Source organism: Cyclopterus lumpus, chromosome 17 (genome assembly GCF_009769545.1).
Source record: "Cyclopterus lumpus isolate fCycLum1 chromosome 17, fCycLum1.pri, whole genome shotgun sequence".
Lineage (NCBI taxonomy): Eukaryota > Metazoa > Chordata > Actinopteri > Perciformes > Cyclopteridae > Cyclopterus > Cyclopterus lumpus.
Genome location: NC_046982.1, coordinates 16,798,183 through 16,813,527, shown reverse-complemented (window position 1 = coordinate 16,813,527; position 15,345 = coordinate 16,798,183). Strand labels below are relative to the sequence as shown.

At 41.0% G+C, this 15,345-nt stretch overlaps 2 protein-coding genes across 2 annotated transcripts; one reads left to right on the top strand and one right to left on the bottom strand.

The window, feature by feature from the left end:
- Positions 1-2,041: 2,041 nt before the first annotated feature.
- Positions 2,042-3,267, top strand: LOC117746678 (transcription factor HES-1-B-like). Its single transcript, XM_034555964.1, has 4 exons — positions 2,042-2,149; positions 2,250-2,345; positions 2,424-2,511; positions 2,816-3,267. Exons 1-4 carry the CDS (start codon positions 2,042-2,044, stop codon positions 3,265-3,267), a joined length of 744 nt encoding a protein of 247 aa, XP_034411855.1.
- Positions 3,268-12,971: 9,704 nt separating this feature from the next.
- Positions 12,972-14,537, bottom strand: LOC117746374 (carboxypeptidase N subunit 2-like). Its single transcript, XM_034555456.1, has one exon. The coding sequence runs from the start codon at positions 14,535-14,537 to the stop codon at positions 12,972-12,974; it is 1,566 nt and encodes a 521-aa protein (XP_034411347.1).
- Positions 14,538-15,345: the final 808 nt, after the last annotated feature.

Sequence of the window (15,345 nt, the reverse complement as noted above, 5' to 3'; positions counted from 1 at the left end):
AAACTGTCGATGCAAACATTGACCTGGCTTTTGGGGTCATTTCACCTCTGAGGATTTAGGTGCTTTAAGGAGAGCGTTTGAAGTCCATCAGGGAGGATGAAGGCATCTGATGAGAAACCTGGAGAGGTAGAGATGCCTGTCAATAAAAATATCAGCGAACATGCAGCACAAGTTCAGTTTTTACATTCAGTTATCCTACTACTACGGCGAATAATTATTTTGTAGCGGATTCTATTCTTTATAAATCAAAAATATTGAGCAAATAAAGATTTAAACAAGGAAAATACTTTTCCCCTAACCTTTATCTATACAATCAGGTTAACAAATTGCATCCTCAGTATTTGTTTTGTAACCATTTTGCAAATAAAACAGAAAGTAGCCTTTTCTAAAGTTTTCTTTCTCCTTTTATCTCAACAAATTCAGTGCAAATGGGGAAAAAAAAGAATTCTAAATTTGAATGTTGATGAAACAAAAAATACAAAAGCATTTTCTATACATACTTTTTCTATACATACATTAGCCAATAAAATGTGTTTATTTGTGAATTTAGTCTGGCAAAAGAGAAGGAATCTACATGAAAATGTGTTTTAAGTGCAGAAATACTGGGCTCTTAATAATATCTGTGAGGATTTTGTACACGTAACCTTTTCCAAACAGCACAATAAAAAGTAGCTCATAAATGTATGATTTTGTAAAGTAACTAGTGCTGAAATGGTGCCACATTTATCTATATATAAATACATAAATAAATAATAATGATAATAGTTTTATATTAGGAACACAGAGCTCAACCTGCGATAACAGACCGGAGGTGTCAGAGTTCACTGCAGCCAGAGGACGGCTGAGTGTGTCAGAGATGTTCTACTTCACTGGACATCAGGCCTGGAGTGTGTCAGAGGATGAGGTCTTCACCTCAAAGTCTGAAGCACTCGATGACCCCCGAAGAAGTGTGTCTGTGTGCGAGTGTGTTAACTTAAAACAGACATACACGCAGATAAAGAACCTGTACAATTGGAAGTGAATAAGTTCTCTGGACAGCTTTTTTAATTAAATAAATAAAGGATGTCCTGTTGCAGAAGCTGCATTATTTTTTGCATGACTGAACTTTCAGGCTGTTATACCACATAATGTAATCATCAATTAATCTCCAAATTCATCAAAGTTAGTTTTACTTTTGGGATGTGTGGTTGGCACCTTAATAAAAAAAACTCTCACGAACTCTAAATAAAAGTGCTAGAAAATACCCATAGAACAGCTTCTGTATTTGTTTATTACAAAATGTGCCAAATGATAAAGAATTTGTGATGATTAGTTTTGAGTAAAAAAGTTTGAACTTGTTTTTGAATTAACCAACATAACGCAAAAACTAACAATGTATATCTCTATTTGACAACAATATATTTAGACAATTATTGCATTAATGTATTAATATAACAGATTAAACCACGAAATTGACGAATGTATTTAACATTAATTACAGTGTAATATGTCGTTGCAGCTGCTGAGCAGCGTTTTATTTTATATTTTTTATTCAAGCAAAACAGTTGTGCGAACAAGCATATTTGTTTCAGCCAAGGAGTTATGAACAGATCAAATAAATCAAATTGTTCTACCATATCTACAACAATAACATGAGGCAGTGTGTTCATTTAAGAGTTAACACACCTGAGTCGCCGAACAGCTCTTCTTTGTAAAATAGTACCTCAGCATCCTGACAGGTAGCCAATGGGAGCGCCTTGTCGCACGAGCCCGTCGCCTCCCCGGCACCGAGTCCCGCGCGCCCATTGGACGGAATGATGAAACCGGGGGAACTCGCACACGAGCCGCTCGCGTGCAGGCTCAGGGACTCTATAAATAAACCCCAGGCGCTGGAAACAGGAGCGGACTGGGTGTCAGTTTGGCGAGGAGACAGAAGTCACTTGTGACATTTGTCATCAGTAAACTGCTCCGTGGTGCACGCGGGACTCACTGCACGGGACGGACTTGGTATTCCTGTTATTGATAAATAGTTTGGACGAGTTTTTTATTTGTAAGCCCGAAGATGCCAGCCGGTACTTTAGAGAGAACCTCTCCGGCCGCCGTGGCTCCCACGCCGGCAAGTGGAGACTCCACACCCGAAAAACCCCGGAGTCTCACAGAGAACAGAAAGGTAGACTATCGGAACAGTTTATTTTGCTAATATTCTTTTGTTTCACAGCTATTGTTTTATTTTGAAACTGTCATATGAACTTCTTCTTATCTATTTCAAGTCCTCCAAACCAATCATGGAAAAACGGAGACGTGCGCGCATCAATGAGAGTCTGAGCCAGCTGAAGACTCTCATCCTGGACGCACTCAAGAAAGATGTAAGGATGTCAAAATTAGACATTAAGATAGATTGAAAGTATGGATTCAGCGTTTAATCGTCACTTCCGTCCCTTTAGAGCTCCAGACACTCCAAACTGGAGAAGGCGGATATCCTGGAGATGACTGTGAAGCACCTCAGGAACCTGCAGCGACTTCAGATGACGAGTATGTACCGTTTCTGGACTGATGTTGTGGATGTCTAATTTTAGATGGTACATGTTCCCAGGGTCTCCACGATGATGTATTACTCACGCACAGCTGGTGTGCTTGACCTGATTGCACATAGCCCCATGAGCTTAATGACGAGAATGTGTATTTTATTATTCAAGTTAGCCAAATTGCCAATTATTTAATAATATTATTTTGATTTGTAAACTCTTAATCTCTTAATATTTGCTTTACTGTATAGCACATACTCAATACTATAAATGTGTGTATTAATTTGTATATATTTGTATTTTTGCTCCAGCTGCTGTGAACACAGACCCATGCGTCCTGGGTAAATACAGAGCCGGGTTCAGCGAGTGTGTAGGAGAGGTCACCCGTTTCCTCTCCACAAGTGAAGGAGTGAACACAGAGGTGAGGACTCGTCTCCTCAGCCACCTCGCATCCTGCGTGACCCAGATCAACCCTGTGAACTTCTACGCGCCTCACCCAGTCGCACTGGGACTCGGACAGACAGGTCCACAGATCACAGCGGTCTCTGCTCCACAGATGCCTTCCAAAAGTGGCTCATCAATGCACGCTTCCCCTGAAGCGATGAAGCTGTACGGTGGCTTCCAGGTGGTGCCAACGCGGGATGGACAGTTTGCTTTTCTTGTTTCCAGCGCTGCTCTGATGCCTCTCGGAGCACAAAACAGCCATCACATGTCACCCGTTGCACCTCAGGGCACCTTAGACTCTGTGTGGAGACCATGGTAGGAATTCAGCTCAACTGATTTTTTTTTTGGAGGAAAAGGACTATTTTTTGTAAATTTTGTAAATGTTTTCAATACCTACTTCAAAAGGATGTTTACACACATATTTGTGTTTTTATATGGACATCAGGAGATATTCCTGGTCTCTTGCCCGCTGTTTCCCCTGTTTTTGATACGACGCATTTGCCGCAGCAGGTCAGGAAAATCCTTGCAAAGCACTGTATTTTTTTGAGATAAATAAAATATTTCTATGATGCAATATTTGCTGCTATGGCGTCTTTGTCGTCTCTCCTCCCTCAATAACACCATCAGGTTGTCATGTCAATGTCCACTCATTTAGAGGCAGGTGAGCCTGTGCTACCTTTGAAAAATGCTATATAGTTAACACTTTGACTTTATCTCAAACCTGTAAACATCTTTTCAATTAACATCCCGTGGACAGCAGCCATTTAATTATAGCCCCCTTCCTGGGTGCGTGGTCCACACCCGCTCATCCCCTTTGCAGTGACTGAAAGTAAATACCTCTCTAATGAGGTAAAGAAACTGAGAGGAAACAAAAGGCGTGCAGTCTTCTGTTGCATGCAGGTCTGTCTGGAAATCATGCTGAAATACTGTATATTAGGGCATGATTGTAAAGTTAAAGACGGGGCTAAATGAAGACTAAATCAATTCTTGGGATTACTCAAGGATTAAGTGTACGTTGTTACTCTTCCCTGCATTATCTGCCACCAGAAGAGCGATAACTGATATTTATAGAACGATTCAATCTTTTCATAAAGCAGGAGATCTGATTTGATGCCATAAGTGTGTGCGTACACACTAGCTTAACCGCAGCAGACCTGAAGAGCCCGTCCAATCATTGTCCATTTAGTGGACAGTTAAAGGGCTGACAGTCGCAGCGTGTGTCCTGAGCGTGGTGCTCACACAGCAGGCCGCAAGCAGAGCGTGACCAGAGGTCACAGGTGCCCCTCATTCACACTCCAAAGACCACGCAGCTCCAACAGCATGTTGCCCTAAATCTTGCAACCCATCAACAGCCCTGTCAGCCCATCACCAGAAGACAAGGCCCCCCTTTGACAGCATCAAAAGGTGGCACCTCCAAAGGCAAACGCACTCCATCTACGACCATTGGACGGTTCCTGATTACAAGTTGTTCTTGTTTCTCAAAGAACTGAGAAACAGGTGTACAATATTCTGTGCACGTGTGTAAATATTGTTAATATGTGGCAAGGAGCAATTATTGAAAATAATTTGTAATTCTGCATTTCAACATAAGGAGCCATGTGAGTGTGAATCAAATCATCAATCGGGCACTCTAACAGCTGTTAAAACTCCTCACTTTGTGCAAATGATACAGTCAATTAAGTTTACATCTTTGTTTTGGCACAGCTGAGAGAAGACTGGCAGTAAGGAGGACTAAAAGACAAAAATAAGAGCTCCCCCTTCTATCAGAGTATCCTTTGAGAAGACCCTGAACACAAAAACAAAGACGGGCCCCTCAGTGGCTCAATGGCTCCTCTCTTTGTGAGCCTCTCCATCTTCATAAAGGGCCTTCCCCTTGTTTATCCAGGAAGAGGTTTAATGGCTGTAAGGGGGGGGAGAGGACCATGCTGTCACTTTTACCGTGCTAAAGAAGGCTTATTGTTGCCCCCTCTCAAAGGTCCTGGTCTTAAAGGCTTTTTGAGAACTCCTCAGGCCGGGCTGTTCAGATAAGAGGAGCAGTGAAGTTCTGACAGGTCGCTCCTCTCCATACCTATATGATGGAGGACCTGGAGTGGTTTTGATGGAGGTTTGTGTGCTATATAATGTGTGCTGTTTATCGGTGTTGGTGCCCTCCTTCCATCTTTTGTCTAATTGCTTGATATCCTCTCTCCCTGCCCCAGTCTCATTAAACCCGCAGTCTGATGCAGTATTCTCCCAAACGCTGAATAGTTCATGTGAAGCAGGTCCGCTGTGCTGCATGATTGATGGTCTGCCCTCACAAACAAAGTGACAGTGACAGGTCCCCCGCTTGTCGAGACAGTTTCCCCCTGACGCTCACCGGAAACCCTCACTGCCTCCGCCTCTGTGGGTGAATTGGGGTATATTGTTCTTATGGTTGTTATGGTGTTTGATGGGGGTGGATGTAGTCAACGGTGGTTCACATCAATGCTAATGAATAGATTATGCAGTCGATATCAATAGTGAATGAACAATGCTCTTTGTCCCTTCACTCCAATTCATCCCTTTTTGATTTAGCTGGTTGTTTTTGAAAATCTCAACAACATACTGATGGAAGTGAAGCTTCCGGGGGGGGGAATCTAGTATCAGCGTGACACAATAAGTGGAACATTTATCACGTTGGAGCCACACAGTGATAATGGCATGACTATTAAAACCAAATAACTTTGGTTCTGCACCACAAGCATCACATCTTCAAAGGAGATGTTGTGCTGCATGTCGGGGTGAGGGAGAGGAGCTCTTGTTTTCTTTGCCAACGAAGAAGACCATAAAGATAGATACACGTTCACTGCATGGGTCCCATCGACGTGAGACATCCCATAACACAAATGCTCCAATTTCAGCCTTAACGTTTGGGCCTGGCAAGTCTGACACACCATGTGTGAGGCATGAGCCAACCTGACAGAGTTCATAAGGAATAAAAAATGTATTACTTTTTTTAACTTTTGAAATGGGTTATTTGGTCTTATAAGTCATAATAACATTGTACTTACAACGTTCATTGGCCAAATTCCTGAAATGAAATCCAGTAGGGCAAGAAACACACGCAGTCACATTATCGTAGGTTTTAAACCAACTTCCAAGTCAGCCAAACTTCTGTGGAAGGGAAAACAAAATGCTAAAATGTTCAGACCAATTTACTGGTTTTCAAATTAATTTGACTTTTTGGGGCCACAGTGAACTAAATCTTGACCATTGTTCAAACCTCAATGCCTTCAGTTTGAAACTAACCTTTACTGCATGACGTCTCCTTTCACTCTTTCCTGTGTTTTCTGTCTGCCTCTTGAAAATCCAATCATTTGAACGCAAAAATAATAACTTGACAACATTGTTGGCACGTTTGTAACTTGTCAGATGATCCGGTTGCACAGTTTAGCTTGTGCTTTTTGCCCTGTTTGAGCCAACAACTTTGTTACAACAATGTCACTCAGCACTTACGTTGGTGAGTTCAGTGTTATGAGAACGGACAGAAATGTCTGAGACTGTCATGTCTGTCACGAGGTGTGGTGAGGCAAAAAAATCAGGTGCAGAGGAAGTAGGCAGGACTCCAGGTACGGGGAAACAAAAAGCTCTTTTTACTCAGAAAAAGGTAAAACATGGAACTCAGGCTGGAAAGGCAAAGTGACACAAACGACTAACACAGGGACTCTACAGGAACATGAATTAACAACAGGACTAAACAACAATCTGGCAGGGCACAAGGGAAAGAATGGGAGTATATATAAGGGGGAAACCACAGGTGTAGGGCATTAGTAATCAAGGAGGCAGAGGAGCAGGTGAAGGGAATGAACAATCAACAGACACTGGGGGGACAGAACTAACAGGGTGTTACAGAGACACTTTCTTCAAGGAATTTGCCATTTATTTATTTAATTTCCAACTATAAAGATACAATGACATTCAGAGAGGAGGAAACGGGCGGATACAGGTGGACAACATAAAGAATACTGAAATAGAACAATTAACATATGCAGTGAGGAAGATGCGTGGTGAACAATCAATGTGGGGAAGCGGCTGTGTGGAGTCAGTTTTTGAGGCATTTGTTGCGGCAGCAATAATAGAAACAAACAAAAGGACTCGGTTGGAAGAGGAAAAAATGCATTGATTAATGATTGAAAAAAAATAAATAAATCAATGCGACAATAACAATCTTGTAAGCCGTTTCGGTGTTGTGTGTTTGTGTCTGTGTGTTTTCCCCTTGAATGTCTGCCCCATAAGAGTGTGTGTTTGGAATAGTGTGTGTCCTATTTGTGCATATAAGCAAATGCATTTATAGATAACAATATATATTTATTCATACTTGTAAGAAGGGCTGATTTTTGTTCAAGTGTTACCTGTTGTGTTCAAATATTTAACTACTGTGGAGGTGGACGTGGACAAACCTCTGAGTAACAATTTAGTGGAATCGTTTTCTTGGCATAGGTAGGAATACCAGAAGAGGCGTTGTGATTTGTTTACGTGTTGTGTCAAATATTTCCAAGTCTCCTATGCACAGTGACGGGGATCGGAGGATGCTGCATTCAAAGAACAGTGGTATAGTTTAGCAGTTATTTCTTTCCAGAGGTTTTGTACTGGTGGGCAGAATAAGAGTGCATGGAAATGGTAGTCAGTCTTTCTTGAAATATGTGTTTAATTCCTTGTCTTGAAGTAATGATATATTATGGCGCCATCTGAGGGTGAGTTCAAGATTAAGCTGGTTAGAGCGTGGTCTGATATAGTTATTGGATGGATTGTGGAGTTAGATATATCAGTCATCATCAAATTACTAGGACTACTTGGTGGACTGTGAAAAGTAAATCTTTTCATTAGAATCTGGGTTTTATAGCCTCCAATAATCGCCAAGACCCAAGTCTGTAATCTTTTCTGTAGAGAGAAAGTTTTTGGTATGATGTGACGTTGTTGGCGTGTCTTGTGCTCAGTTGATGACTGAATTAAAGTCACTTCCATTGATATCAAAAATAAGGTATGGAATAATGTTAGTCAATCTGTTTTGAGACCGTATACAGCCAATGGTTATACATCTAGATGTGTCAGGAAATGTTCTATTTTAGGGTTGGGGTTAGGTACTTTATAAGTTGTAACTAATAGTTTTATAAATGTATAATACAGCATTTGTCTATGCTTTATAGATCACAACAAAGCACTTGGCAGATAACTTTAATCTTTAGGTTGCCAGATTACCTCAACCACTTCCCTTTGGATACCAGCTGCAGCATGTGGGCCATAATTAATGGATTCAGTTCATGGTTTTGTGAAGCACTGAAGAGTGACACTTCATTTTAAAATGTAAACAAGTCGCGGCTGTACACGCTAAACTTGGAACCAGGACATGACCAGCTTTGGACCTGATGGTACTGTATTCATGATATGTGAAATGAATGATGCTTAGCAGGGCTTTTGCTAAACCATCATTTTTGAAGAGCACTCAAGCAACATTTTTGTGTCGTTCCATTGTGAAACAATGGCCTTTTCAGAGATTACTTCTGCCGCTGGTCGTTGGAGTGCGGGAGGTATTTTTTCAATTGTTTTGGAGCAACAGGTTTGGCAGTGACCCTTAAATTCAGACTGCATGCATGCATAATAAAACATCTCTATCTGGGGAGCTGGAAACAAAACAAGTATAGGCGTATAAGAGCAGGGTCCGTAGGGCCATCGTTTCTGATTCATCCTCCATAATTGTAATGTGATTATAAGGAGCTTATAGCCTCTTGTTGTCCTCCAATAAGAATGGACAAGACAAAAGCCAGCATATCATGCAAAAGATTACCATTTTGGTAACATCTCTGCGTCCACTTAACACCCACATCAGGTCAGCTGTTCTTAATTTGGTCAGCAACACCAATTTATCCTCCACCCAGGGGCCTGGGTGCACTGAGGGGTAAATATTGACCCTTGTTTGTAAGCAAGGCTCCCATTCTGAGTGTGCAAAATGGTGTTTAGGTCATTGTGTCATGGAGGATGTGTATCACAATCTCATAGGCTGAGCGAGAGAGATAATCTAATAGACACCTGCCCTCATAATAGCAACTGGTGATGGTTATCATTTCACGGATGACTGAGCTCATTTACAATAAGCTGAAACCCCTCCAAAACAATGAGCCTCATAATCAAAGTAGAGATAAATGTTCCATTAATGTCTACGAATTTGACATTTATGATTAAGACATATGCACCGTGTTTGTAATTCAGTGTGATATTATTAATGATAATTTTGATGATACACCTGATCTGAAATTAGTTACAATTTTCAGACCAAAAAACTCCCCTCTTGAATTCTTGGCCCAGGCATTGAGTCTGAGATGACCTCTACTCTTTGTCCCGAGGTCGCTGACCAACCCTCGCCACCTCCCTCCTCACAGGCCGGTCTAAACTCTGTGGGAAACCCCCCAGTGCTTTGTGTTTTTTTGGACATTGTCTCACCAGATAATGTCTCCACCCCTCTGTTTCTTTCCTCTCCCATCTAAAGAGCGTGGTATGCAGCGTGGTGTCCGCCGCTAACTGCCAACTAAGCGGGACAGAGAGATGGGATCTGACGACGGGGGTCAGTGCTGCCTCACGGCACTCAGGCCCTGCTGCTGTGAGGCCAATGAGAGTAATTGGCAGTGATGGACACTGACAGGTGTTCTGGTTTTGAAGATATCTCTATTAACCTCTAAATATATGCTGTACCTAACAGTAGTTTAAGCTCTACAAATATCTTCATCAAGTCATTACTCAAACCCACATAACATAAGCTTAAATTCTACTGGCAATGCCACACTCTTCAAAAAAAGCCAAATATATAAACCACAGTTTTGGCTAAATAAGTATCAAATATGTAAACTGTGCAGCCAAAAACACGGCACTTGAGTTTGGAATATATATTTAATATTATGCAACTTAAGATACAGAATATCCTGAATGCAATATTATCAGAAACTCCAGAAAAGGTTTTTCTTGAAGCTGCATTAGTTTAGTTTAGTTTAGTTTTTGGACACTGAGGGGCAGCACAACAAAGGTACAAACACAACATTGACATATCAACCTTGTAAAGTTGATGTGGCTAACGTGTTAGCTACGCATATATGGAGCCATTCACGGAGAAACACTGGCATTCATGTGGAATCAATGTTTCGGTTGACCTAATAAATGTAAGTAAGTACAGGAGTCACTCTCCCACCAACTCAATAAAAATGTCTGCAGCAGTTAAATGCTCCGATTTGTTCACTGCTGCAATGATGAAAGTGAACCAAAATAGTAAAGCTGTGGACCGTAACAAACAAACAAAGAGTAAGCGAAGCCAAAATGCTAAGTAGAGCTGAGAGCGAGCTGATCATTATTTGTGTTAATACCATCAATATTTTGTGGAGGAGAATGAGGTTTGTTTAGGCCGCTCTAAATTATCAATGTAAACCCTGGCCACTCTCACTGAATACAGATATGCATTTAAAGACTTCCACATGTCGTGTTGCTCATTAGCTAACAACCCAGTGCTTTACATGTTAAATGTCCTGTTTATACCAGAGTTTTGCTCAAGTGTGGATTACCTCCAATTTCATGCCATCACTCCCAACTTTGGGAGTAAGACAGTCACCTCTTTTTGTCATGTGAATTGTGATGTCATTCAACTCGGACGGAGGACCCAATCGACCCCCTGGCCTTTGACCCTCATTAACCCCGGGGTAGAGTGCTGTATTCAAGGTGTAGCCATCTGTGAGCCTTGCTGTGTCTGGGCTTCCCCCCTCCCTCCCTCTTTATCGTCCCTCCCAGTGTCCAGGAGCAGTAGAGTGATCAACCTTTGAAACCCCAAGATGACGAGACGGTTCATGTGTACAATCCTGTAAAAAATAAATTATATATACAAGTGTGCCAAGTACAATTTTGAGTCACATGTAGAATTCCATTTTATACTACTTTATACTTCTCCTACAGATGAAGATATTGCACTACGCATGTATAACAGGTTTCTTTATAGATCATGATTTTATGTATAAAAGCAATGTTGAGCTCATTTGATTTAATGCTATGAGTAAAACTACCCAACAATGATATATACCAAAAAATTAGCTTCACCATGACCAAATACATCATTAAAATGCTGCATACACATTATTGCATCAGTAATAATAATCCAATCACATATGATACAATAGTATATACACTAATCACAACAATGACCAGAGCTATTCTACTTTTAAATACATTTTGCTGATGATACTTCCGCACATTTTGACTTGAATTTGAATACTTTTACATTGTGGTATATACAACTGTAGTTAAAGGAGATATATCAAGCTCTTTTCCAGGTTCTTACTTTATTTAGGGTTTCTACCAGAAAATATTTAAGTGCTTTCATGTAAAAAAAAAAACCCACATATTTCTTGTCTTACTGGCCCAGTCTTCTCTGATGGGTCAGAGTTTTTGTCAACCCTTTCCATAAATCAGCATTTCTGCAGATTACCCACAATTCATAGCAATGTGACGTTCAACACAGGGTTACCAGTGGAAACATGAAGACAAATTACATTTAATTAGAAACATTAAGGATTAAAGATGGACCATAAAACACATGAAATCAGAGGAATGCAAGCAGATATTATTCATCATACATTTATTTTTTTTATTGTTGTTTATATTTTTTTACAGTTTTGGTAAAAACGAGTAAATAGATTATTTTAAATGACCTCTGATCTCGTGAGGAAAGAGACTGAAAGACGTTCAAATCAAAGAGTTAAAAATATATAAAATAAATACCTACAATTGTCAATAATATTTAGTTTACATTGTCATGGTAACGTGATATGTTGCAGCAAAGTGCTGTCCCATTTGTATTTACCCCATGTCACGCCCTTACAGCCTCTCACACTCAACCACTTAACAGGTGACGTCAGTAAGTCCCTGAGGGTTCAGGGTTTAAGTTCTTAGGGGGGACACTGGGATCGGGCCTCTCTGTGTGGGTCAATGTATGAAGAGAACTGTGCCCCATCCATTCCTATGAATTTGCTGAATGGCGCATGAAGCAAAAAAAGTTAGATACAAAAATCGCAGTATAAAATTCAGATAAAATTATCTGGATCTTCCGGTGATCTTTAGCATCCATGGAGCCCATTGAGCAAGCACACTAACATTCCCTTTAACCCCGCCTCCAAGCACCCGTTGTCAGGCCCATTCACATGAAAGGAAGAAGGAAAATAACTCTGAATTCAGCTACTAGTGCATTTTACAACTTTTAGGACTTAATGATTTAAATAAGGACTATTCAAGTGTTCCTACCGTGAAGTGGATTCAGCAAAAAAAAAATATCCACTGATTTACAGACGTCTCTTTTGTAGAGTTTAGCGACACGTCTACCGGTGACTGTAAAGTTGCGACATCACAACATTTACGCAGGTCCGGTTTACTAGTTTAAAAGCACGGGTCCTGAATATGGGCTCTGTGCATGTCTTTGTGGATTGAGCGTCTTGATACTTGACACATTATTTATATAGCACAAAGACCTGCTTTATATTGAAAGAAGACATGTACATGTCACTTTCTACAACGCAGGATCTTTAGGTGAATGATCTGAATACTTCCTTCAACATGTTTCCTGCCTTTTTACATTTTAAATTCAAATAAATCAGTTTAAGAAGCAAATAATACATTTTATTGACCTTTAAACAGCTGTTTCAAAACATTCCTAAGTATTCTGTACTTGTTCTGATGATCAGTTTGACAATGCCAGTGTACACAAACAATGGAGCCAGAAGCATCTCCTGAGATTCGACATGTCAGCAGATGATTACTCAAAGTTCCTTTGAGCAGTAATCTTAATAAGCAATGGGTTGAACTTTGAACTTTACAAGAAAAGGGTTCATCCACCCCACTTATCATTCAGCAGCATGCATATCAGGTGGTGAGTTAGATGTTTGTTTAGAGTATTGACTGTGACAGTCAGAACATATATGTGACTCTTTGTATGAAGAACCGCTGAATGCACTGAGAACAAAGTCTGAAGAAGAAGAAAAACTACTGAACAGGGATCTCGATCATTGTCTCATTACTGCATTTAGGCTCATGTTTCATAATATGCTCCATAATGCTGCCGTCATCCTCCTGAAACTGTACCTTCACTGTCAGTGGAGAACATGTATCCATTTTACAGTTGATAATGACGGTGTCACCGACAGCTTGAAGGCTACAGCTCCTGAGATCAGGCATGTCATCTTTAGACACCGGACACACCAGCTGCTCCTTGTCGATTGAGACGACTGCCCGGCTCCTCAAATAGCCGGGGCTCGCACAGACCACCCTGTCGAGCATCTCTACACCTCTGCTGTTTGTCAGCATCCAGTCGTGCAGGTACGACATGCGGCAGTCACATTTCCAGGGGTTCCCGTGCAGTCTCACCGTGTGCTGCATGACAAAAGGGTCTAAAAAGCCCTGTGGGAGACTTTCCAGCTGGTTGTCAGACAGGTAAAGCTGCTGAAGGAGAAGCTGGTCCTCAAGCAGTTTGCCGTTAACATTGCTCAGGTGGTTCTTGTTTAGATGGATTGCTTTGATGCTAGATAGATTATGAAATATCATTTCAGGCAGCAGGGTGAGCTGGTTTTCAGACAGATCAAGATTCTCGAGGGCTGTAACATTTCTAAAAATGTCCTCAGGAAGGTCGGAGAGCTGGTTCGAGGACAAGATAAGGTCGGTAAGAGACGTCAAACTTCCTAGAGAGGACAGCTCAGTCAATCTGTTCCCTTTTAGATTCAGCTCCATCAAATGTGTTGTCTCGACTCCAAACACTTTATCGCTGAAAACTGTTAGAAGGTTTCCGCGGAGGTTCAGCACCTTCAATTTGGTTAAAACAAAGAAGATATCGTCAGCGAGTTCTGATATTTTATTACCCTCAAAGTGCAGCTCTATCAGCTGAGAAATATTGTGGAACATGTTAGATGTCAGATTTCTGATGAGGTTGTTGTTCATTCTCAGAATCTCCAATCTTGCCAGACCAGAAAAAACTTCCCTTTTTACGTCTTCAAGCTTATTTTGGGACAAATCCAGGACACGCAGATTCTGAAGGTTCAAGAAAAGGAATGTAGGCAGATCTGATATGATGTTGCCTTTCATCTGCAGAGTTTGGAGCTGTTTAAGAGAGTCAAACATGCCAGGAAGCACCGTCTTGAACCTGTTGCAGTTAAGCAACAGTTTAGTCAAGTTTCCCTGCTTTGAGAAAGTCCCCAAGTATAAGTGCTCCAGCCAGGGGTTCCCACTGATTTCCAGCTCCTGCAGCTCAGTCAGATGCTCAAACGCCTGAGCGTGAACACTTCGTAGTGCATTACTTAGGAAGATAAGCTTGGTGAGTTGGGGGCTCTCCTCTAAAGTGGGGGAGAACAGATACGATACGGCTGAATTGACCAGGATAAAGTCCTTGACCTGCCTGGACATGTTCCTGGGTAAAGATATCATCCGTTCATCAGAACACAGTATTTGGACTGAAGTGAAACAGTGGCAACGGTACGGACACGAGGTTTGTGACTGTGTGTTGCCTCGGTGACAGAGAAGCAGCGCCAGGAACAGAATCAGGCCCAATTCTTTGTCCATTTTTCACTGTCAAAACATGAGGAAAGTTTCTATGAATTAACAGGAAACCAAATGTCAGTGTTGTTTTGATATAAGAGCAGAATAAACGTATAAAAGTTTGTTCCAAGGAGAGAAGAATGAATGTTTTTGTATTGAAACAAAGAATGAAATCCAACATACCTGTGTGTAACGGGGATCCCTTAGCGTGGAAGCAGATGTCCCTGCATGTCAACCCACTGACCAGCTGACACAAAGTGCAAACGACAAGTTGGAATGAGGCAAGACGAAAACCTTTGGTCAGCGGCTAGCTGCTGCCATGGTTTCATTTGCTCTCAGAAAAAGGGGACACTCTTTTTGTCCAACAAATAAACTCACAGAGCAGGAAATAGTAAACATGTAGTAGATACTTTAATATTAATATACTGTCTTTTTTATTACTATTAGTTCCAGTCTGTCAGAGATGTGTCACGATTTACCAAAACAAGGCTAATAGATAGGGAATGTGCTGGTAATAATTTTTTTGTCCATCAGAAATAACTATACTTTTACAACCAGCAGGACTCCTACTAATAGGTCTATTTATTAAACCTGGAAGTCTTTGAAGACACATAGTTTATTTAACGAGAGACCCTGGCTAAGACAGCAGAGCAGACTCACATACAGTAATAACACATTAACAGAGAGGCATCAAATGAAGAGCTTGAGCATTATGATCCATTACACACGTTTTAAATGGCTTTTGAAAGCACAGCCTCAGCTGTAGTGTAAATACAAAATGTGAATTGCTTTAGTGCGTTTGAGTCCTGTGAGGTTTCGATGGTTGCAGGAG

What these genes read in the sequence shown, in the direction of transcription:
- LOC117746678 (XM_034555964.1), top strand. Translation starts at nt 2,042, where the DNA reads ATGCCAGCCGGTACTTTAGAGAGAACCTCTCCGGCCGCCGTGGCTCCC. An exon ending in GTCTCACAGAGAACAGAAAG is followed by an intron (nt 2,150 to 2,249) that starts GTAGACTATCGG and finishes ATCTATTTCAAG; the next exon opens with TCCTCCAAACCAATCATGGA. An exon ending in GCAGCGACTTCAGATGACGA is followed by an intron (nt 2,512 to 2,815) that starts GTATGTACCGTT and finishes TTTTTGCTCCAG; the next exon opens with CTGCTGTGAACACAGACCCA.
- LOC117746374 (XM_034555456.1), bottom strand. Translation starts at nt 14,537, where the DNA reads ATGGACAAAGAATTGGGCCTGATTCTGTTCCTGGCGCTGCTTCTCTGT.